The sequence below is a fragment of the Jaculus jaculus genome, chromosome 1 (assembly GCF_020740685.1).
Source record: "Jaculus jaculus isolate mJacJac1 chromosome 1, mJacJac1.mat.Y.cur, whole genome shotgun sequence".
Lineage (NCBI taxonomy): Eukaryota > Metazoa > Chordata > Mammalia > Rodentia > Dipodidae > Jaculus > Jaculus jaculus.
Window position 1 is genome coordinate 220,701,104 of NC_059102.1, and position 18,218 is coordinate 220,719,321.

At 43.3% G+C, this 18,218-nt stretch overlaps 2 protein-coding genes across 8 annotated transcripts in view; both read right to left on the minus strand.

Annotated features, from left to right (window-relative positions):
- Positions 1-18,218, minus strand: part of Eps15l1 (epidermal growth factor receptor pathway substrate 15 like 1) — a 141,665-nt gene that overhangs the window by 88,116 nt on the left and 35,331 nt on the right. For 6 of the 7 annotated variants that reach the window (XM_045148229.1, XM_045148235.1, XM_004665969.2 and 3 more), the window contains 4 exons: positions 4,169-4,210; positions 3,825-3,914; positions 3,305-3,352; positions 353-448 (listed from right to left, as the gene is read on the minus strand). In XM_045148229.1, coding sequence (XP_045004164.1) covers positions 353-448; positions 3,305-3,352; positions 3,825-3,914; positions 4,169-4,210 — 276 coding nt within the window. Of the gene's footprint in view, positions 1-352; positions 449-3,304; positions 3,353-3,824; positions 3,915-4,168; positions 4,211-18,218 lie in introns of those variants that run through there. The other variant, XM_045148234.1, reaches the window with a different exon arrangement.
- Positions 10,187-11,338, minus strand: LOC101604200 (DNA-directed RNA polymerase III subunit RPC7). The gene has a single exon (XM_012950526.2). The coding sequence runs from the start codon at positions 11,314-11,316 to the stop codon at positions 10,645-10,647; it is 672 nt and encodes a 223-aa protein (XP_012805980.1). The 5' UTR covers positions 11,317-11,338; the 3' UTR covers positions 10,187-10,644.

The following is an 18,218-nucleotide window of genomic DNA, read 5'->3' on the forward strand; positions in this document are numbered from 1 at the left end:
TTATGCCAAGTGAAAGACACCAGACATAAAAGGCCATACTATGTGACTATTTATAGAAACATCTTAGATAGGCAAATCCAGCAACAGAAAGCAGGGTGGCTGCCAGAGACTGGGAGGGGGAGAATTGATGATTATGTCATGGGTCAGTGTTTCCTTTTTGAACTAGACAGAAATGGTTATACAATACCATGAATTTGCTAATGCCATGAGACTATGCCTTTCAAAATGGCAAATTTTATGTGAATTTTACATTAACTATAATTCAAGAGACGATGACAGAAAACACAAAACTGTTACACACGCATGCATGTACACAGAGATCACTGCGAGATAGGAAAGCTGGCACACTCACAAATTTAGGTGGTGGCATGCTGAGGCTCAGATTGCTCAGGGTGACTTCATGGCCGCTCTGTGCACAGGCCACCAGTCTCAGAGCAACATAGAAACCCTGTGAACCCAAAAGAGAGGAAGTATCAACAACATAGGCAGCAACAGTAGGGTACAGAAGAGCTTCTACTTCCAACAGTGAAGACTGTAGAAGCCACTTGGAGAGCAAGGCTGCACTGGGCTGGACCTGAGGGCACAATTTCAACAAGCATGCTGAAACATACTGCAAAAGTACAAGTAAATGTATTTTCCAAAGACAATGAGCTTCTAACATTAGGGAAGTGCTAGACTATGTAAACGAGTACTTAGCCTGCTCAAGATGGCAAATGGTAGATCAGATATGTACATTTTATATTATTTTATCTTCTGTTTTCATGGGGTAGCGGGTGGAACCCAAAGCCTCATGCATGCTAAGGATGTACTCTACCACTGACCTGTGCCCCAGCCCAGGGGTCTGACTTTAAAACTTGGTTTGGGCACTAGGGATGTGGCTGAGTGGCACAGCACTCACCTAGCATGTGAGAGGCACAGGGTTTGATAGCACCACAAAATAAATAAATAAATAAATACATACATACATACATACATACATACATACAGAAACAAATGGTTTGAGGGAGACACTATTGTTCAAGAATTACTCTTTAGGAATTTCTCATGACCCCCTTGGCTCCCCTAAGCAAAATAGCCCTGTTGTCTAACATGAACCTGACCTCTCACTGGGAACAGAAAGCACCTTCACTCTCCCCATCCCTTGACTTAAAATTGCCATACCACAAGCTTTGTAGGCTGACAAAGTAACCCCTCATTTCTTTCTTTTTTCTTTTCTTTTCTTTCTTTCTTTCTTTCTTTTTTTTTTTTTTTTTTAGTGAGTTTTATCATGCAGCCCAGGATATCCTGGAACTCTCCATCCTCCTACCCCTTAGCTGTTTAGTGCTAGGATAACAGGCATGCACCACCACACTTGGTTATTTCTTTTGTACAATCAGTCCCCTGGCCTAAGAACATGGAACATTTTAAAACTGAAAACATAGCAGATTTCAGAGAATCCTTCCAAAGACCCCTGGGCTGGGACACAGGTCAGTGGTAGAGTACATCCTTAGCATGCATGAGGCTCTGGGTTCCACCCCCTACCCCATGAAAACAGAAGATAAAATAATATAAAATGCACATATCTGATCTGCCATTTGCCATCTTGAGCAGGCTAAGTACTCGTTTACATAGTCTAGCACCTTCCACGGGCTGATGTCCACATAAGTCATGAAGGAATATAGAACATCACACAGGGGCTGAGACAGGGATCAAGAGGACAAGTAGGGATTCCACCATAGGCAAGGGGTAGCACCATGTATCAACAATCTCAAGGAAGAGGAGGATACAGTGGCAGATGCCCAGCTCCAAGGTATGAAACACAAAAACGACAGACCTTGGCAACACCAACTGGGGAAAGGGCTCTAGTAACTAGCTCACAACCAGAACCCCTTCAATTCCTATCACTGTAATCTGCAAAATGCCATCTGTGTGGGTTCCATCTCCAACCTCACAAGGAAAAAGACAATTCTTCCTAAAGGACATTGCTCAGCAACAAAACCACCATGATAGGGAGCAGCCAGGCAAGGCCACAATGTGATTCCACAGGGCAGACACTCTAAAAAAAGAATCTCAGTGCCAGCACTGTTTCACATTCTGGCTGCCCTGGTGAGTTACAAAACTCTATGCACAAGGTACAACATCACAGAACACACACTGCCAAAAAGAGTGAGTGAAAACTGGTTAAGTCCTGTGACTTCAGCGTGGGACTGAATGTTGTGCACAGCTTGGTTCTATTCATAGCACTGCATTCGTGGACTCCATCAGTGGGGGAAAGCTACTTACAGGCTCACACGGCCTGGAGGTACTGCTCAGTGGTGAGCACTTGATGAGCATGTGTGCAGTCCTCAGTTTTACCCCCGTCACCACAAAAAAAAAAAAAAAAGAAAGAAAAGAGGAGCTAAAAAGATGGCTTAGTGGCTAAGGTGTTTGCCTGCGAAGCCAAAGGACCCAGGTTCAATTCCCCAGTACCCACAGAAGCCAGATACATAATGGAACGCATGCATCTGGAGTTCGTGTGCACACATTGGTGCCCTGGTGCACCATTCTCTGTCTGTCTATCTCCCCCCCCACCCCTCTGCTTGCAAATAAATTAAATAAAATAATCCTTAAAAAAAAAAAGAAAGTAAATACACAGGAACCCATCAAATTATTTTTGGAACTTCTACAAGAATTCTAAAATGATTTTAACTATTTTCTTTTGAGACAGGATCTTACATATCCCAGGCTAGCCTTATACTTGCTATGTAGTTAAAGCTAGCCTTGAACTTCTGATTCTCTTGCTTCGTCAGTGCTGGAAATATAGGTGAGCGGCACCACTATCTCAGTTTTAAGGAATTTTAGGGATGGAACTCTTGGCCTCACACATGCTAGGCAAACATTTCACATCCCCAGTGCCCTCTGCTCAAAAAATTATTTTGATATGAAAAAGTCTTTTTTTCTTGAAAGGAAGGGTTATAGTCTCACTCTAGCCCAGGCTAACCTGGAATTCACTATGTAGTCTCAGGGTGGCTTTGAACTTATGGTGATCTACCTACCTGTGTCTCCCTAGCACTGTGATTAAAGGTGTGCACCACCATGCCTGGCAATGGTCTTAAAAAAATTTCAATTATCAGTAAAGTCATAAAATAGTCAAAGTAATATCTACCAAGTAAGACTGTTCAGAGGTTTTCAAGACCCACATTTCAAAATGAGAACTTATTACTTCAAGTTTGAGGGCTGTGCCTACTCTAATAACTTTACAAGTAGACAGACATAGAAGGTGTTGTGGCGTTCATCCAGCCTAGGGTTCCCAGCCCCTCCCCCTGTTCTGTATGTGTGGATATACCTGTTTGTCCAAGAACCCTTTACCTTCTGGGTCAGCCAAATCCCATATCTGTGGAAATACAAAAGCACCTGTGAGAATGTCTGTTATTCAACAACTGCATGTGAAAGAACAAGAGCCGTCACCACTGCTTGTCTGCTGTGGGCATACAGGCTGGGCTCAACTGACCAGGTGAATGGTCTGTGATGGGTACGGAGCCATTTGGTGGCAGGGCCCACCTGGCTTCCAGCATGGTGATGTTTATTTCAACACTACACCCCAACACAAACTACAGCTATCAAGATCCCAAAACCACTCTGGTTTCATCTGATACCTAAGCAGTAAAGATGACTCCATCCTGGCATGTGAACAGGCTTGGCTTTCTTCCTTTCATTTTTTCTTTCTTTAAATATTTAGGTCAGCCTCCCCCAGTGCTAGGATCACAGGCATGCACCCTTATGGCTGGCTTCCACAGAGAGGTCTGCAAAGATGCATCTGTACCTTCAGGAGACACAGAAGTGTGCTCAGTATTCATCTTACCTACCTTCCCCAGGATGATGTCTGAGAGTCCTGACTTCTTCAGAAACAGTGCTGCCTCACTGGCCCCAACTCTCCCTGTGTGGGCTGGATCAACCTGGAGTGGGAAAGCAAGAGTTGGCATGGTTCTTCACAAACACAGGAATGTTAATTAGTGTCTGCTCATTAATGATACAAAGGCAGAGGAAAACAGTTGCTTAGGCCTTGCTTCAATTAGATATTATGTGTCCAGTTTATCTGCTCCCCAGCTTCACCCACAAAGATAGTGGCAGAAAACGTGTTCAGCATGTACAAGGCCCTGGGATTCCATCCCCAGTACAAATGCACACACACGACACTGGTTAAATTTACCTGCTTGTAATAAGATTCATACAATGGATTTCCACCAGGAATCTGTAAAAAAAGAAAAAATTATAACTACAAAAATTGGTGATCAGGGCTAGGGAAAAAGCTCAGTAGTTAAAGGTGCTTGCCTGCAAACTCTGCTGACAAATACTGGTCATGAGTGAACACAGAATCCCTTGGGTAAAATGTGCTTCTCACACCTTGGTGCTTTGCCCCAAAGAAGCACTTAGTCAACTTAAAAATAGCACTAGCCAGGCGTGGTGGCAGAGGTAGGAGGACTGTCATGAGTTTGAGGTGATCCTGAGACCACACAGTGAATTCCAGGTCAGCCTAGACTAGAGCGAGAACTTACCTCAAAACAACCAAAAAATAAATTAAAAAAAAAATAATAAAAGCCGGGCATGGTGGCACACACTTTAATCCCAGCACTCGGGAGGCATACGTAGGAGGATCACTGTGAGTTCAAGGCCACCCTGAGACTCCATAGTGAATTCCAGGTCAGCCGGGGCTAGAGTGAGACCCTACCTTGAAAAACCAAAATAATAATAATAATAAGAAGAAGAAGAAGAAGAATAAAGTCAGCATTAGATGAGGGAGATGGCTCCATGGTTAAAAACGCTTGCTTACAAAGCCTTTGGCCTGGGTTTGATTCCTCAGTACCCATGTAAAGCCAGATGCACAAAGTCACACATGCATCTGGAGTTCATTTGCAGTGGCAAGAGGCCCTGGTTCACCCATTCTCATTCTCTCTCTCTCAAATAAATAAATAAAATACTTAGGGCTGGAGAGATGGATTAGAGGTTAAGGCGCTTGCCTGTAAAGTCTAAGGATCCATGTTCGACTCTGCACAAAGGTGAGAAAAGCATAATGCCACACATGCCCACTAGGTGGCGCAAGCATCTGGAGTTCAGCTTCAGTGGCTGAGGCCCTGGTGTGCCAATTCTCTCTCTCTCTCTGTCTCTCTAAAATAAACAATTAAAAATATTTAAATTAAAACTAGTGGGGTGGAGAGATGGCTCAGCAGTGAAGGCGCTTGCCCAGAGGCTAATGACCTGAGTTCAATTTCCTGATACCCACGTAAAGCCAGATACACATGGTGGTGCATAAATCTGGAGTTCATTTGCAGTGGTATATCCATTCTCATTCATTCTCTCTTTCCCTCCCTCCCTTTCTGTCTCTCTCTCTGGTATGGTGATGCACACCTTTAATCCCAGCACTCGGGAGGCAGAGGTAGGAGTATTGTTGTGAGTTCAAGGCCAGCCTGAGCTACAGCAAGATCCTACCAAAAACAAACAAACAAACAAACAAACAAACAAACTCATTTAAACCAAATACACAAGGTGGTACATGTCTCTGGAGTTCATTTGTACTGGCTAGAGGCCTAGAGGCCCTGGCTTGCCCATTTCTCTCTCTCTCTCTCTCTCTCTCTCTCTCTCTCTCTAATAAATAAATATTTTTTTAAAAAAGCACTCATGAACTGAACATGAGAGTGTACCTCTAATCTCAGCACTAGGGAGACAGAGGTAGGAGGATTGCTTTGAGTTCAAATACAGCTTCGAACTGCAGAGTGAGTTCCAGGTCAGCCTGGGCTAGAGTGAGACCCTAACCTCAAAACAACAACATATAGCATTAATATTCTCTAGAAAAACCTAGTTTGGGTGCAAACACTGGGGCCTTAGGAACCAGCAGGGGAGGTGATACTGTCAGATGATGGAATTTCACCTGGTTCACAAACTCTGAGGGTAAAGACAATAGTCTGTGTTCCATCCCCACAAGTCTGCATACAGGGCTGACCAGTTCTGTGCCTGCCTGGGTTGGATCCCCACCCATCCTTGTCCTCTACCAGCCACTGTAACGATAGTACACAAATCCAACAGTGTAGACATCTGCTTTCACTATGAAGCATGAAATCCTAAATCCTCAGCCTAGCATCAAGGACACCCTGTCTAGTCCAAGACCACGAGACACTGTCATTCAGCTCAGCACCATCTAGTCTACCATAGCTGAAGCATCCCAGGGGGTCCAGCCTGTCTAGCCAAGGCTATACGCTTCCCACTAAGCCCATCTCCTCCCATGCTAGCCTCAACAGGATGTCCTTCAGTGAGGAAGAAGGGGACACCTACAGCAGTGTGCCAGGCCAGCAGAGAACAAACAGTCACCAAAATGCTGGCTGTAAAACATACACATTCCTGGGCATCCCAGCACGTAGAAGACTGAAGCAGGAGGCAAAAGGAGTCTGAGAATAGCCTGGACTATGTACTGAGACCATGACTCAAAACAAACACAAATAAAAATAAAAAGTTCCCCATGTTGGGGCTTTCCAGGATGTGATGTTCAAGCGCAGGCAGTTTCCAACTCCATAAGGAGTGACAAAGACACCCTTAGGAGGGAACAGGACTATGCGGGCTCCATCATCTGAAGTGCCTTTCTAAGAAAGATCAAGTTCCTCTTCCTTCTAGGCCTCCCCTTTCCCCTTTGGTCCCTGCTACTTAGGAGGCCTAGGTGCAAGAATCACTCCAGCCCAGGAGTTCAAGGCCTGCCTGGGATAAGACTGGTCTTAAAAGGGAGGATGGGTGTGGATTAAGGGTGTGGCTCAGTGGCATAGCAGTTACTCAACATGCATTAGGCCCCGGATTCCATCTCTAGAAGAGAGGGAGAGAAAATAAAGACAAGTGGACAAAGGTCAGTATATAGCCACAATGGCCCAACCGGCTCCTTCCCTTAGACCTAGTGGCCTTACCTGACACTGTCCCTGGGGAAGGAGCACAGAAAGAACCAGGGGTAGTCACTCTTAGCTGCTTCTACTTATTATTTTTATTTATTTACATTTTTCTCCCTCCCTCCATCCCTCTCTCTCCTGCCCACCTCTCTCTTTCTTTTTCCCAAGGTAGGGTCTCACTTTAGTCCAGGCTGACCTGGAACTCACTGTAGCTCCAAAATAGTCTCAAGCTCACAGTGATCCTACCTCAACGTGCCAAGTGCTGCAATTAAAGGTATGTGCCACCACACCTGGCTTTATTTGCCCTTTTTCTTTTTTTTTTTTTTTTTTTTTGGTTTTTCGAGGTAGGGTCTCACTCTAGCCCAGGCTGACCTGGAATTAACTATGTAGTCTCAGGGTGGCCTTGAACTCATGGCGATCCTCCTACCTCTGCCTCCCGAGTGCTGGGATTAAAGGCGTGCGCCACCACGCCCGGCTTTGCCCTTTTTTTTAAAAAAAAAATTTTATTTATTTATTTGAGAGTGACAGAGAAAGAGGCAGGAAGAGAGAGAATGGGCGCACCAGGGCCTTCAGTCACTGCAAATGAACTCCAGATGCGCACGACCCCTTGTGCATCTGGCTTACGTGGGTCCTCAAACTGGGGTTCTTAGGCTTCACAGGCAAGTGTGTAACTGCTAAGCCATCTCTCAAACCCTGTTTTTGTTTTCTGAGGTAGGATCTCACTCTAGCTCAGGCTGTCCTGGAATTCACTATGTAATCTCAGGCTGGCCTCAAACTCCCTGTGATCCTCCTACCTCTACCTCCCCTTTAATCCTGCTGGGATTAAAGGCATGTGCCACCACGCCTTTTGACCTCCTGGTTTTAAAACTCTGACATGTTTCCAGAATAACCTTCCCAGAGCAGTAAGACTGACAGATAGGAGACAAAATCAGTCAGATGATTTGTCACTGTGAAAAGGGGTGGCAGTAGCTACACACACACACAGCTACACACACCTGTTACAAACCTTAGATGGCAAAAGCCAACCCCCCTCCCCCGCCAACATAAAGTTACAGATTGAAAATAAACTCTTTTGAAAGATTCCATGGTGTCCAAAAGATTTTCAAACAGCTATGACTCAAGTGCAAAAGAGCTGTGGGTTTTAGGCACAAGCTTTCTAAATGCTTAAGAGTCATAAAGTCCATTCTTGAGCCCACTAGTTCAAGAGCAGCCTAAGCAACATAGAGAGACCTGTCCCTAAATAAAAACAAAACCAGAGTGACCAAATTCAAAAATCCACAGGGGACAATTAAGATAATTGCCTGCATAGCCCATGTTCAACTCTTCAGATCCCACGTAAACCAGATGCACAAGGTGGCACATGGGTCTGGAGTTCAATTACAGTTGCGAGAGGGGAGGGGAGGGGAGGGGAAGACAGGAGACAAGGGGAGGGGAAGGGAGGGGAAGGAGGGGAGGAGAGGAGAAAGGAGGGACTTAATTCCTGAGGTAAAGGGACAAACACTGGGGCATGTGTGACCTCCTAGAAAGATAGCTTTTTTTGTTGTTTTGTTTTGTTTTTGTAAGATTTTAATGTGTAAGCAAATACAAAAAAATAAGCATCGCAGCAACCAGTTACATTTGTCGTAATTTTAAAGACATTTTACCAGTAAGCTTAAAAAATATCTGCAAAATAATGCTTGCCTTCCAGTGGAATAATCACAGACTCAGACCTTAATCTAGAAAAACAAGATTTCTGATGGGAAGCAACTTACAAAATCTCGTCCTCAAAAACAGTATACTTCAAATTGTAAAATGATATTTCAAACGGGGGGAGGGAGGAAACGTGCTTGAAAGAGGCCGCCAGGACTGGGCAGTGAAGACACAGTGCAGCCCCTGCCCATCCGCTGATTAGCCACACAGCAAGTAAGAGGATGAGAAAACATCTATGGACTAAACAGCCGGCTCTGGTACCAAAGGAGAGAGAAGAAAACACCTCTTCATCACTCCCAAGCAGCTACATGATTTGCTGCTATACTGAAAACTGCAAGTGAGGTTTGTAATGGTTGCAGCTTTTAGAATTTTTTGATAAGCTCTTCAGCACAGCCGCATGCGTTCACTGCCTCGGTGGGCTCTGACACCCACCCCAAGTGTTGCCATCCCAAGTACTCTTTCCTGATTGATGTTCATGTTACAAAACCTCACCAGGAAACATCAATGCTCTCCACTTTTCCCCAAAGATACAAGATGGGCAAATCCAATCAGGACAGGATTTGTTCCTCACAGCTGTTTTCAATTACTTTGTTTAGAAGGCAAGAACCAAATTCAACAAGTGATCGTTTTCACAAGGTAAGATTATATACACACACACAAATATATATATGGTTAGTGTTTAAACCACTTTTGTAGGAATTTGTTGCAAGGGGAGAAACTAAGGCACAGAATCTTAAGCTCAGTTTCAAGGTTACTTCCATAATGATAATATAAAGGACTCTCAATTCTCAGGTTCAAGAATAATAGCTGATAAATCCCCTTAGGGGTGAACAGTAAACTTTCATCCTTTTGGCAGGTATTTTCATACATCAGTTTTGAAATACATATCAATTTCTTTGAAATTCTTTGGCATTTTAAAGTTTTTGAAGCCTGAGTTTTCTAAGTATTTTCTCCCCAAGATATACAGTGGCAGGAGAGGTAGCCTGTAAGGTTAAGAAAGCTCAATCTTAATTTCAAGGTGACCTGAGTTCATTCTGCATAATTATGTAATGGACGATACACCTTATGAGTCTCTTGAAACATGCCAGAGGTCATGACAGTTCTCCACATTGGCACACACATCATTCTGCCACAAAGTTTATACAACCAGAACTTCTTCCACACTAGGGTAAGTTACACAGTTAAAGAGTGTCCCATTCTAATTTTTCAGAAACCCAAGTATTTGAAGTTGTCAAGCTTATTGCAATGGGATCATTCATTCATATACTGTACGAAGCTATCCACAGAGTCAAGGATTTACAATCATCACCCCACCTGAGAGCTTTTGCTCTGGCTGAGATGGACGAATGGCATTTATTTAATCTGGGTCACTATTTCTCCCTCTGCATGGTTTCCATCACCAAACCGCTATAATCTCATAAGGCTGAGCTTGTAGGCAGGTGTATGTGGTCCTAATGTAATAGTAGTTTAGAACATACTAGAAACAATTTTCAAGTTTGTTTTTAAAGTGCTCCACATGCGATACTATAGAAATCCACTGGGACTAGTAGGTGTTTTACAAAAGATCAGCAGTTAAACAAGAATGAGTTCTTTTCAAGTATGAATACATAGGTTAGGAGATGCTACAATTCTTTAGGCACATTCAAATTCAAATAATACAAAAAAACAAAAGCAGAGCCCCTTTCAACCTCACTAGCACACAGAAGAGAGATGGCAGAAGTTAAGTTCAGGAGGAACGTCAGAGACTATCAGGTCACAGGGATGTAAACTTTAAGTGGTTCTGAACATTCTGACAAGTATTTTTGTCAAGCAAAACAAGAACAAGCCTGGTGTGGAGTTGCATGCCTTTAATTCCAGCACTCGGGAGGCTGAGGTAGGAGGATTGCCATGAATGTGAGGCCAGCTTGGGCTACAGTGAGTTCCAGGTCAGCCTGGGCTAGTGTGAAACCCTGCTCCCAAAGAACAGTATTAACGAGACATAGGAACACAAAGGATCTATTCATCCCTCATCATGAATCAAACCACTCCCTCCCGGCGCTCGGAACAGTGTCAGCATCCTCAGAACAACTGCAGGCTAGTAGGTTGCTTCATCCATGTTGTCATCACTGTTGGCGCCAAAATCGTCTCCGTCCTCAAAGTACGAATTGATGTAGTCATTTTCCTCCTCTTGCTCTTCTTCATCATATTCCTCCTGGTCCGCAGCATCCTCATCCTCGTCCTCGCCGCTGTCTTTATTGTTCTCTTTGCTTCCTTCTTTCTCTTCATTTTCTTCATCGGATTTGTCGCCATCACCTCTTTTTTCCAATTCCTTGATCTTTTTCAGCACATCCGCAGTGTTAGTGAGTGAATTGCCTTTGCCTACGCCTTTCGTCTTACTGGCTTTTGGATTTGCTTTTTTGCATTTTTTCTTTGGCATCAACTCTTTTGGAAGTATTCTCCAATCTGGCATCCATTCGTCTTTGTACACCTTCATATATCTTTTGCTATACCTTTCAATATCTTGCTTTTCTTCGGGTGTTTCAATGAAATAAGGCATTCTTTTCACTGTCTCCCTCAGCTCCTGCTTCAAAGCCAGCACGTATTCCTCGCCTTCTCCTGCCTTCAGTGGCACTGGTTTATAATCTACATCAGGAAAGAGGGGTGGTGGCTTCAATGTCACATCAGGTAATTTTTCCCCCCTGCTGAAACCAATGGCCTCGATATTAAAGGTGTAGGCAGCCCGTCCTCTTCCTTTATTCCCAGCCATCCGAACCCGGTCCAGCAGAAAAATGGGCAAATACAGATCTAGCCGTCTCCTCAGGCGAAGAAGCGGTGATCACAAGAGAACTCCTCCGGAGGATCGTCAATAAGGGGTCTCCGTCCAACTAGGTCCGTGCCTGAGCCCCACGTTTGGGCGCCACTAGCCCCGACCCGCGGGACCTAGTTATTTGTGAGGGCACCAGGAGGACCTTAGCCTGCTCGGCGAGTCCTGAGCGCCCCGGGCAGAAGCGTGCAGCCGAGGTGCGGGGGGAGGGGGGGGGGGGGCTCCCAGCTCCGGAGCAGCGCTCCGCACGCGGCCCCGGCCGGGCGTGGCCCCCAAGATAGCTTTTTTTTAACTCCCCATCAGAGCTGAGGATTTTTACAATGAAAATGAGAAGGAGCTCCTGTAAACCATGGGTACAAAAAAATACATCTCAATTTAGAAATGAACAAAGAAGTAGGGCAAGGTGATACACACCTTTAGCCCCAAGTGTGGGGAGGCTGTAGCATGTGTCCATGAGTTTGAGGCTAGCTTGGGCTAAATAGCAAACCCTGTCCTGAGTTTCCTCTCCAGCACCGAATCAAGTAAGATGGAAAGAAAGCCAAGCGTAGTGGCAGAGGTAGGAGGGTTACCATGAGTTCAAGGCCACCCTGAGACTACATAGTGAATTCCAGGTCAGCCTGGGCTAGACTGAGATCCTACCTCGAAAAACCAAAAATATAAAAATAAAAATAAGGTGGAAAGAATATTAATACCACTCTCACAGGTGATCAGAGAAACTTCATTTTGCAGATGGCTAGGGAGACGCAAAACTCATCAAAGTGCTCTGGGAATAAGAGGCTGTTGAGAGCTCAGCACTGTAACTCTATCTCACCCTGCAAGGGTCAAGGACCATCATGGAAGAAAGGGCAGAAAGAGCCAACAGGTGGTGCGTAAGACTTGGGGACGCCATCCTCTGAGCATGAAGTAACTGTCACACTCATGACCTCAAAGCAGCTATCGGCTGCCATTATTCCACAAGACCTGCACAATACTGAGCCCAACAACATTTTACATGCATAATAATGGGAGAGGGCAAAAAAATCAGACTGAAGGCTGGAGAGATGGCCCAAAGTTTAAGGCACTTGCCTACAGTGCCTAAAGACTGGGGTTCAACTCCCCAGTACCTACATAAAGCCAGATGAACAAAGTGGAGCATGCATCTGGAATTCACTTACAGTGGGCTAAAGGCCCTGGTGCTCCCATTCCCCCACTCACACCCATTTGCAAATAAAAAAAAAAACTTAAGATTTTGTTCAGAATTTTGGATTATAGAGTACTTTTTTTTTTTTTTTTTTTGGTCTTTCGAGGTAGGGTCTCACTGTAGCCCAGGCTGACCTGGAATTCACTATGGAGTCTCAGGGTGGCCTCGAACTCATGGCAATCCTCCTACCTCTGCCTCCCGAGTGCTGGGATTAAAGGCTCCTTTTTTTTTTTTTAAAGGCAGGATCTTATTTTAAGAGAGGGTGACCTGGAACTCACTCTGTAGCCCAGGCCATCCTCCTACCTCAGCATCCTAAGCCTTTTGTTTTTCTTTTCTTTTTTAAAAATATTTTAATTACTTTTCATTTATTTGACAGAGAAAGAGGGAGGGAGAGAGAGATAAGGGAGTGCCAGGTCCTCCAGCCACTGCAAACGAACTCCAGATGTGTGCGCCCCTTGTGCATCTGGCTAATGTGGGTCTTGGGTAATTGAACCTGGGTCCTTTGGCTTTACAGGCAAACACCTTAACCGCTAAGACATCCCACTAGCTCTGTTTTTGTTTTCTTGAGACAGGGTTTCATGAAACTAGCCCACATTAGTCTTAAACTCTATATATAGTGGAACATGGTCTTGAACTTTTGATCCTCCTGTCCCACCTACTGAGTGCTGAGATGATGGGTATGAACTACCTTGCTTAGTCTATGCAGTTGGGGATGAAATACAGGTTTTTGTGCATGCTAGGCAAGACTACCATTGAAGCACATTTCAGCTGCCAGACTATGTAATATTTTATTACATACATTGAATTATTTTATGAATGGGACCCAACTCTAAACACAACACTCAGCTTTCTTTGTTTTTTTTTTTTTTTTTTTTTTGAAGTAGGGTCTCACTTTAGCCCAGGATGACCTGGAATTAATTATGTAGTCTCAGGCTGGCTTTGAACTCAGTGATCCTCCTACCTCTGCCTCCTAAGTGGTGGGATTAAAGGCATACATTACCAAACCTGGCTTTCAGTTATATTTCATATACACTTTATACATACATAGAGCTTGAAGGTAGTTTCAAACTATATTTTAAGTACACGTGTGTTTTGACTGCAACCTGACCCATAAGGGGAGGTGTGGCCCTTTGCACTTGTGGTATCGTGTCTGTGTTTAAAAAGTTTCAAATGGAGGAGGGTACTTAATAGGTTGATATTGTATATATGTAAGTACAATGATTGTGATTGGGAGGTAATATGATGGAGAATGGAATTTCAAAGGGGAAAGTATGGGGGGAAGGGAGGGTATTACCATGGGATTTTTTTTTATAATCATGGAAAATGCTAATATAAATTTTAAAATAAATAAAAAAATTTTAAAAAGTTTCAAATGGTTTACTGGTTAAGACACTTGGCTGAAAAGCCTAAGAACTCAGATTCCCCAGTACCCATGTAAACCTGATTCAAATGAAATGCCTGTGTCTGAAGTTCATCTGCAGTGGCTAGAGGCCCTGGCATAGCCATTCTATCTCTATCTGCCTCTTTCTCTCTCTCAAAAATTAAAAAAAAAATTTTTTTTTTAAGTTTCAGATTTTATCCAAGCATTGTGGTGCAAGCCTTTAATCCCAACAATTGAGAGGGAGGCAGAGGTAGAAGGATCACTGTGAGTTTGAGGCCAGCCTAAGACTACAAAGTGAATTCCAGGTCAGCCTCAGTTACAGTGAGACCCTACCTGGGGGTGGGAGGTAGAGCTTCAGATTTTGAAGTATTTCCTGTTTGGGTTTTGAGATGAGTGATCTTAACCTGTATTACATGTAATAAAAGGGGTGCTTGTTTTGACAGTAAAAACAGCCACTGGGCTGGAGAGATGGCTTAGCAGTTAAGGTACTTTCCTGCAAAACCAAAGGACCACGGTTGAATCTTCAGGACCCACATAAGCCAGATGCACAGGGTGGCACATGAATCTGGAGTTCGTCTGCAGTGGCTGGAGGCCCTGATGTGCCCATTCTTTCTCTCTCTCTGTCTCTCAAATAAATAAAAAAATATTTTAAAAAAAAAAAAAGCAAAAGCAAAAAAAAAAAAAACCCCAAACCAAAACCAAAGGCCTACTTGGGATTGGGGGTTCAAGGGCTTTTCCTCAACTCCCACAAACCCTATTACATGTGGCCTTCAATTCTCTTTTCTTTGTTGTTGTTTTCCAAGGTAGGGTCTCACTCTACCCAGGCTGACCTGGAATTCACTACGGAGTCTCAGGATGGCCTCGAACTCACGGCAATCCTCCTACCTGTGCCTCCCAAGTACTGTGATTAAAGGCGTGCACCACCACACCTAGCAGACTTCAATTCTTTGGATGCATAAGAATCAGAGACAGAGGGAGGGAATTACCATGGGATATATTTTATAATCATGAAAAATGTTAATAAAAATTAAAAAAAAAAAAAAAAAGAATCAGAGACAACCAAAATTCTCATGTCATACTGGTGTGTTCGCATATACTGGAACCCCCAAATTCTTCTATGTTCAGGGCTGAACATGGTGGAGACAAAAGGATTCCTGGGCTCCCTGGTCAGCCAATATAACTGAAAAAGTTCATGAATGTTGCAGTCCGGTTCGCATTGCTGTTAGAAATCACCCAACCAAGAGCAGCTTCTGGGAAAAAGAGATTTATTTTGGCTTACAGGCTCGAGGGGGAAGCTCCACGATGGCAAGGGAAAACGATGGCATGAGTAGAAGGTGGACATCACCCCCTGGCCAACATAAGATGGACCACAGCAACAGGAGGGTGTGCCAAACACTGGCAAGGGGAAACTGGCTTTAATACCCATAAGCCCGCCCCCAACAATACACTCCCTCCAGGAGGCATTAATTCCCAAATATCCATCAGCTGGGAACCTAGCATTCAGAACACCTAAGTTTATGGGGGACACCTGAATCAAACCACCACAATGAACAAACTTGTCTCAGGGGAATAAGACAAAACAGGACACTGGTGTCTTCCTCTATTCTCTGCACACATGTGCAAGGGGCACACATATCTACATACACATATGAATACACTACATACACATGCATGCACATATGATCCCCAAGAAAAAACAATCACAAAGCTACACATTCCATCCACAGCATGAATGAGGAAAAAATAATAATAAAGAAAACACACACATACAAATACACCAGACTTCAGCTGCTCTAAACATCAACGCTCTAGCAGTGACAAGCTGTGTACACCATACTTATCATCTCCACTTGTCATCACCCAACATGTAGACAACAAATATGCTTTCCAAGGCAAGTAGTTCAACAAAAACATTGACCTGAGCATGACAAAAACTCAGGGATGGGAGACTTCCAGTTAAGATGGAGGCTTAGGAACCACACCAAAGCACCCTAGGGGAGAACAAGCTAAAGAATACCCAGCGAAACACATTTTTACTAAAAAGTGAGGTGTATAATAAATAAAAATGGCAGCAGAGAAGTAGGAGAGATCCAGGGCATCCAGAGCTAACACAGGCAGGCCTAAGAGGCTCCAGCAGCGGCAGCAGAAGCATCGGCTCCAGCTCCAGCAGCAGCAGCAGCAACACCTCCAGCAGCAGCAGTAGCAGTGGCTCCAGCACCAGAAGCGGTGCCAGGTCTGTGGGACCACAGCTGCCAGGCTCGGCTTTCCCACAGGAAAAGCCAGTGCCCAGCTCCAGAAAACAGAACAGAGGTCCAGAAATACAGCCAGCTTACTTGAACCAACAGGGCGCCAAAGACGAATGTGTAACTGAGACCAAATTCATCCAAAAAGGTAACTGGGATAGTACCAGGGAAGGGTGTCACTTGGCCAAAGCTCACGTGGAACTAGCAGCAGACCAGAAATCTTAACCTCTTTGTTGATAAAGACATAGTTGTTATAATACCTACTCTTGCATAAATACCCGGTGCTGTCTTTCATTGAATGTGTACATTGTTTAGTTATATTTGAGAATCTATCTGTATTTTGTTCCACTCAGTCTACTTGAATACTCCCATAGCAGGCAAACCCAACCCCTAGGAACACCTCTGTACATACTGTGAGAGTCTTAAGAACCACACCTAACACCTTAAGCTCCTACCCTGAAGATAATATCAGATCAATTGATACAGCTAAGAATACATAGCTAGCTAGGAAATCCAAGCATTAACTTAAACCAAGATGCTAATATATACATATTATACATATATATGTGTGTGTGTGTGTGTGTGTATAATATATACATATATATAAGAAACACTAAACATCAAGACAATATAAATTCACCAAAAAGTATTAATGCATCAGAAATGAACTCCAGTGAGAACAAGTTAGAGGAAATGCCTGAGAAAGATTTCAAAAGAATGATTGTAAATATGTTCAAAGAAGTCAAAGAAGAAATCAAAGGAATGAAAGAGGAAATCAAAGGAATCAAAGAAGACGTAGGACACCAATTTAATGACATAAAGAAGTTAATACAAGACATAAACATGGAAATAGAAATAAAGAAAAACCAGTCAGAATTACTAGCAATGAAAAACACAGTTAATGAAATAAAAAACTCTCTAGAATATCTCACCAGTAGATTGGATGAAACAGGACAGAATATCTAAGCTAAAAGACCAGGTGGCAGATCTAATACATTCTAACGAAGAAAAGACAGACTAATAGAAAAGTGTGAATGGAAATTTCAAGATATTTGAGACACTATGAAAAGATAAAACGTAAGAATTCAGGGCATAGTAGAAGGAGAAGAATTTCACTCCATAGGCATAGTAGGCACCTTCAACAAAATCATAGAAGAAAACTTCCCCCAAACTGGGAAAGAGGTGCCAGTGCAGATACAGGAAGCCTTTAGAACCCTAACCAGACAAAACCTGGAAAGAACCTCTCCTCGTCATATTATAATCAAACTACCAAACATACAATCCAAAGTAAAACTATTGAAAGCAGTTAGAGAGAAAAATCAAGTTACCTACAAAGGCAAGCCCATCAGGATTACAGCAGATTACTCAACACAAACTTTAAAAGCCAGAAGGGCTTGGAGTGATGTATTCCAAATTCTGAAAGATAACAACTGTCAACCAAAGTTACTTTATCCTGCAAAGTTATCCATTCAAATAGACGGAGAAATAAGGATATTCCACGACAAAAGCAGGCTAAAGGAGTATTTGAGAACAAAACCAGTTCTAGAGAAAATACTTGAAAGAATCCTCCATGCTGAAGAGAAGGAAAAGCATACACATAAGGAACCTGGAAAAAACAAACAATACTCAAACACTAGTTAACACAAGAGAGCAAAGGTAGAACTGGACCTTTAAAAAAAAAAATGGCAAACATAAATACACACCTTTCAATAATAATATCTCTTAATATCAATGGCCTCAATGCCCCAAACTTTAAAGGCATAGGTTTGCAGATTGGGTTAAAAAGCAGGATCCTACAATTTGTGGCTCCAAGAAATTCACCTTCCTACAAAGGATAGACATTATCTTAGGGTGAAAGGTTGGAAAATGGTGTTTCAACCAAATGGGCCTAGAAAACAAGCAGGGGATGCTATCCTAATATCTGACAAGGTAGACTTTAGTCCAACATTAGTCAAGAAAGATACGGAAGGTCATTTTAGAGGTCACTTTATAAGGACACACTCCAACAGGAAGACATTACAATCCTAAACATATAGGCACC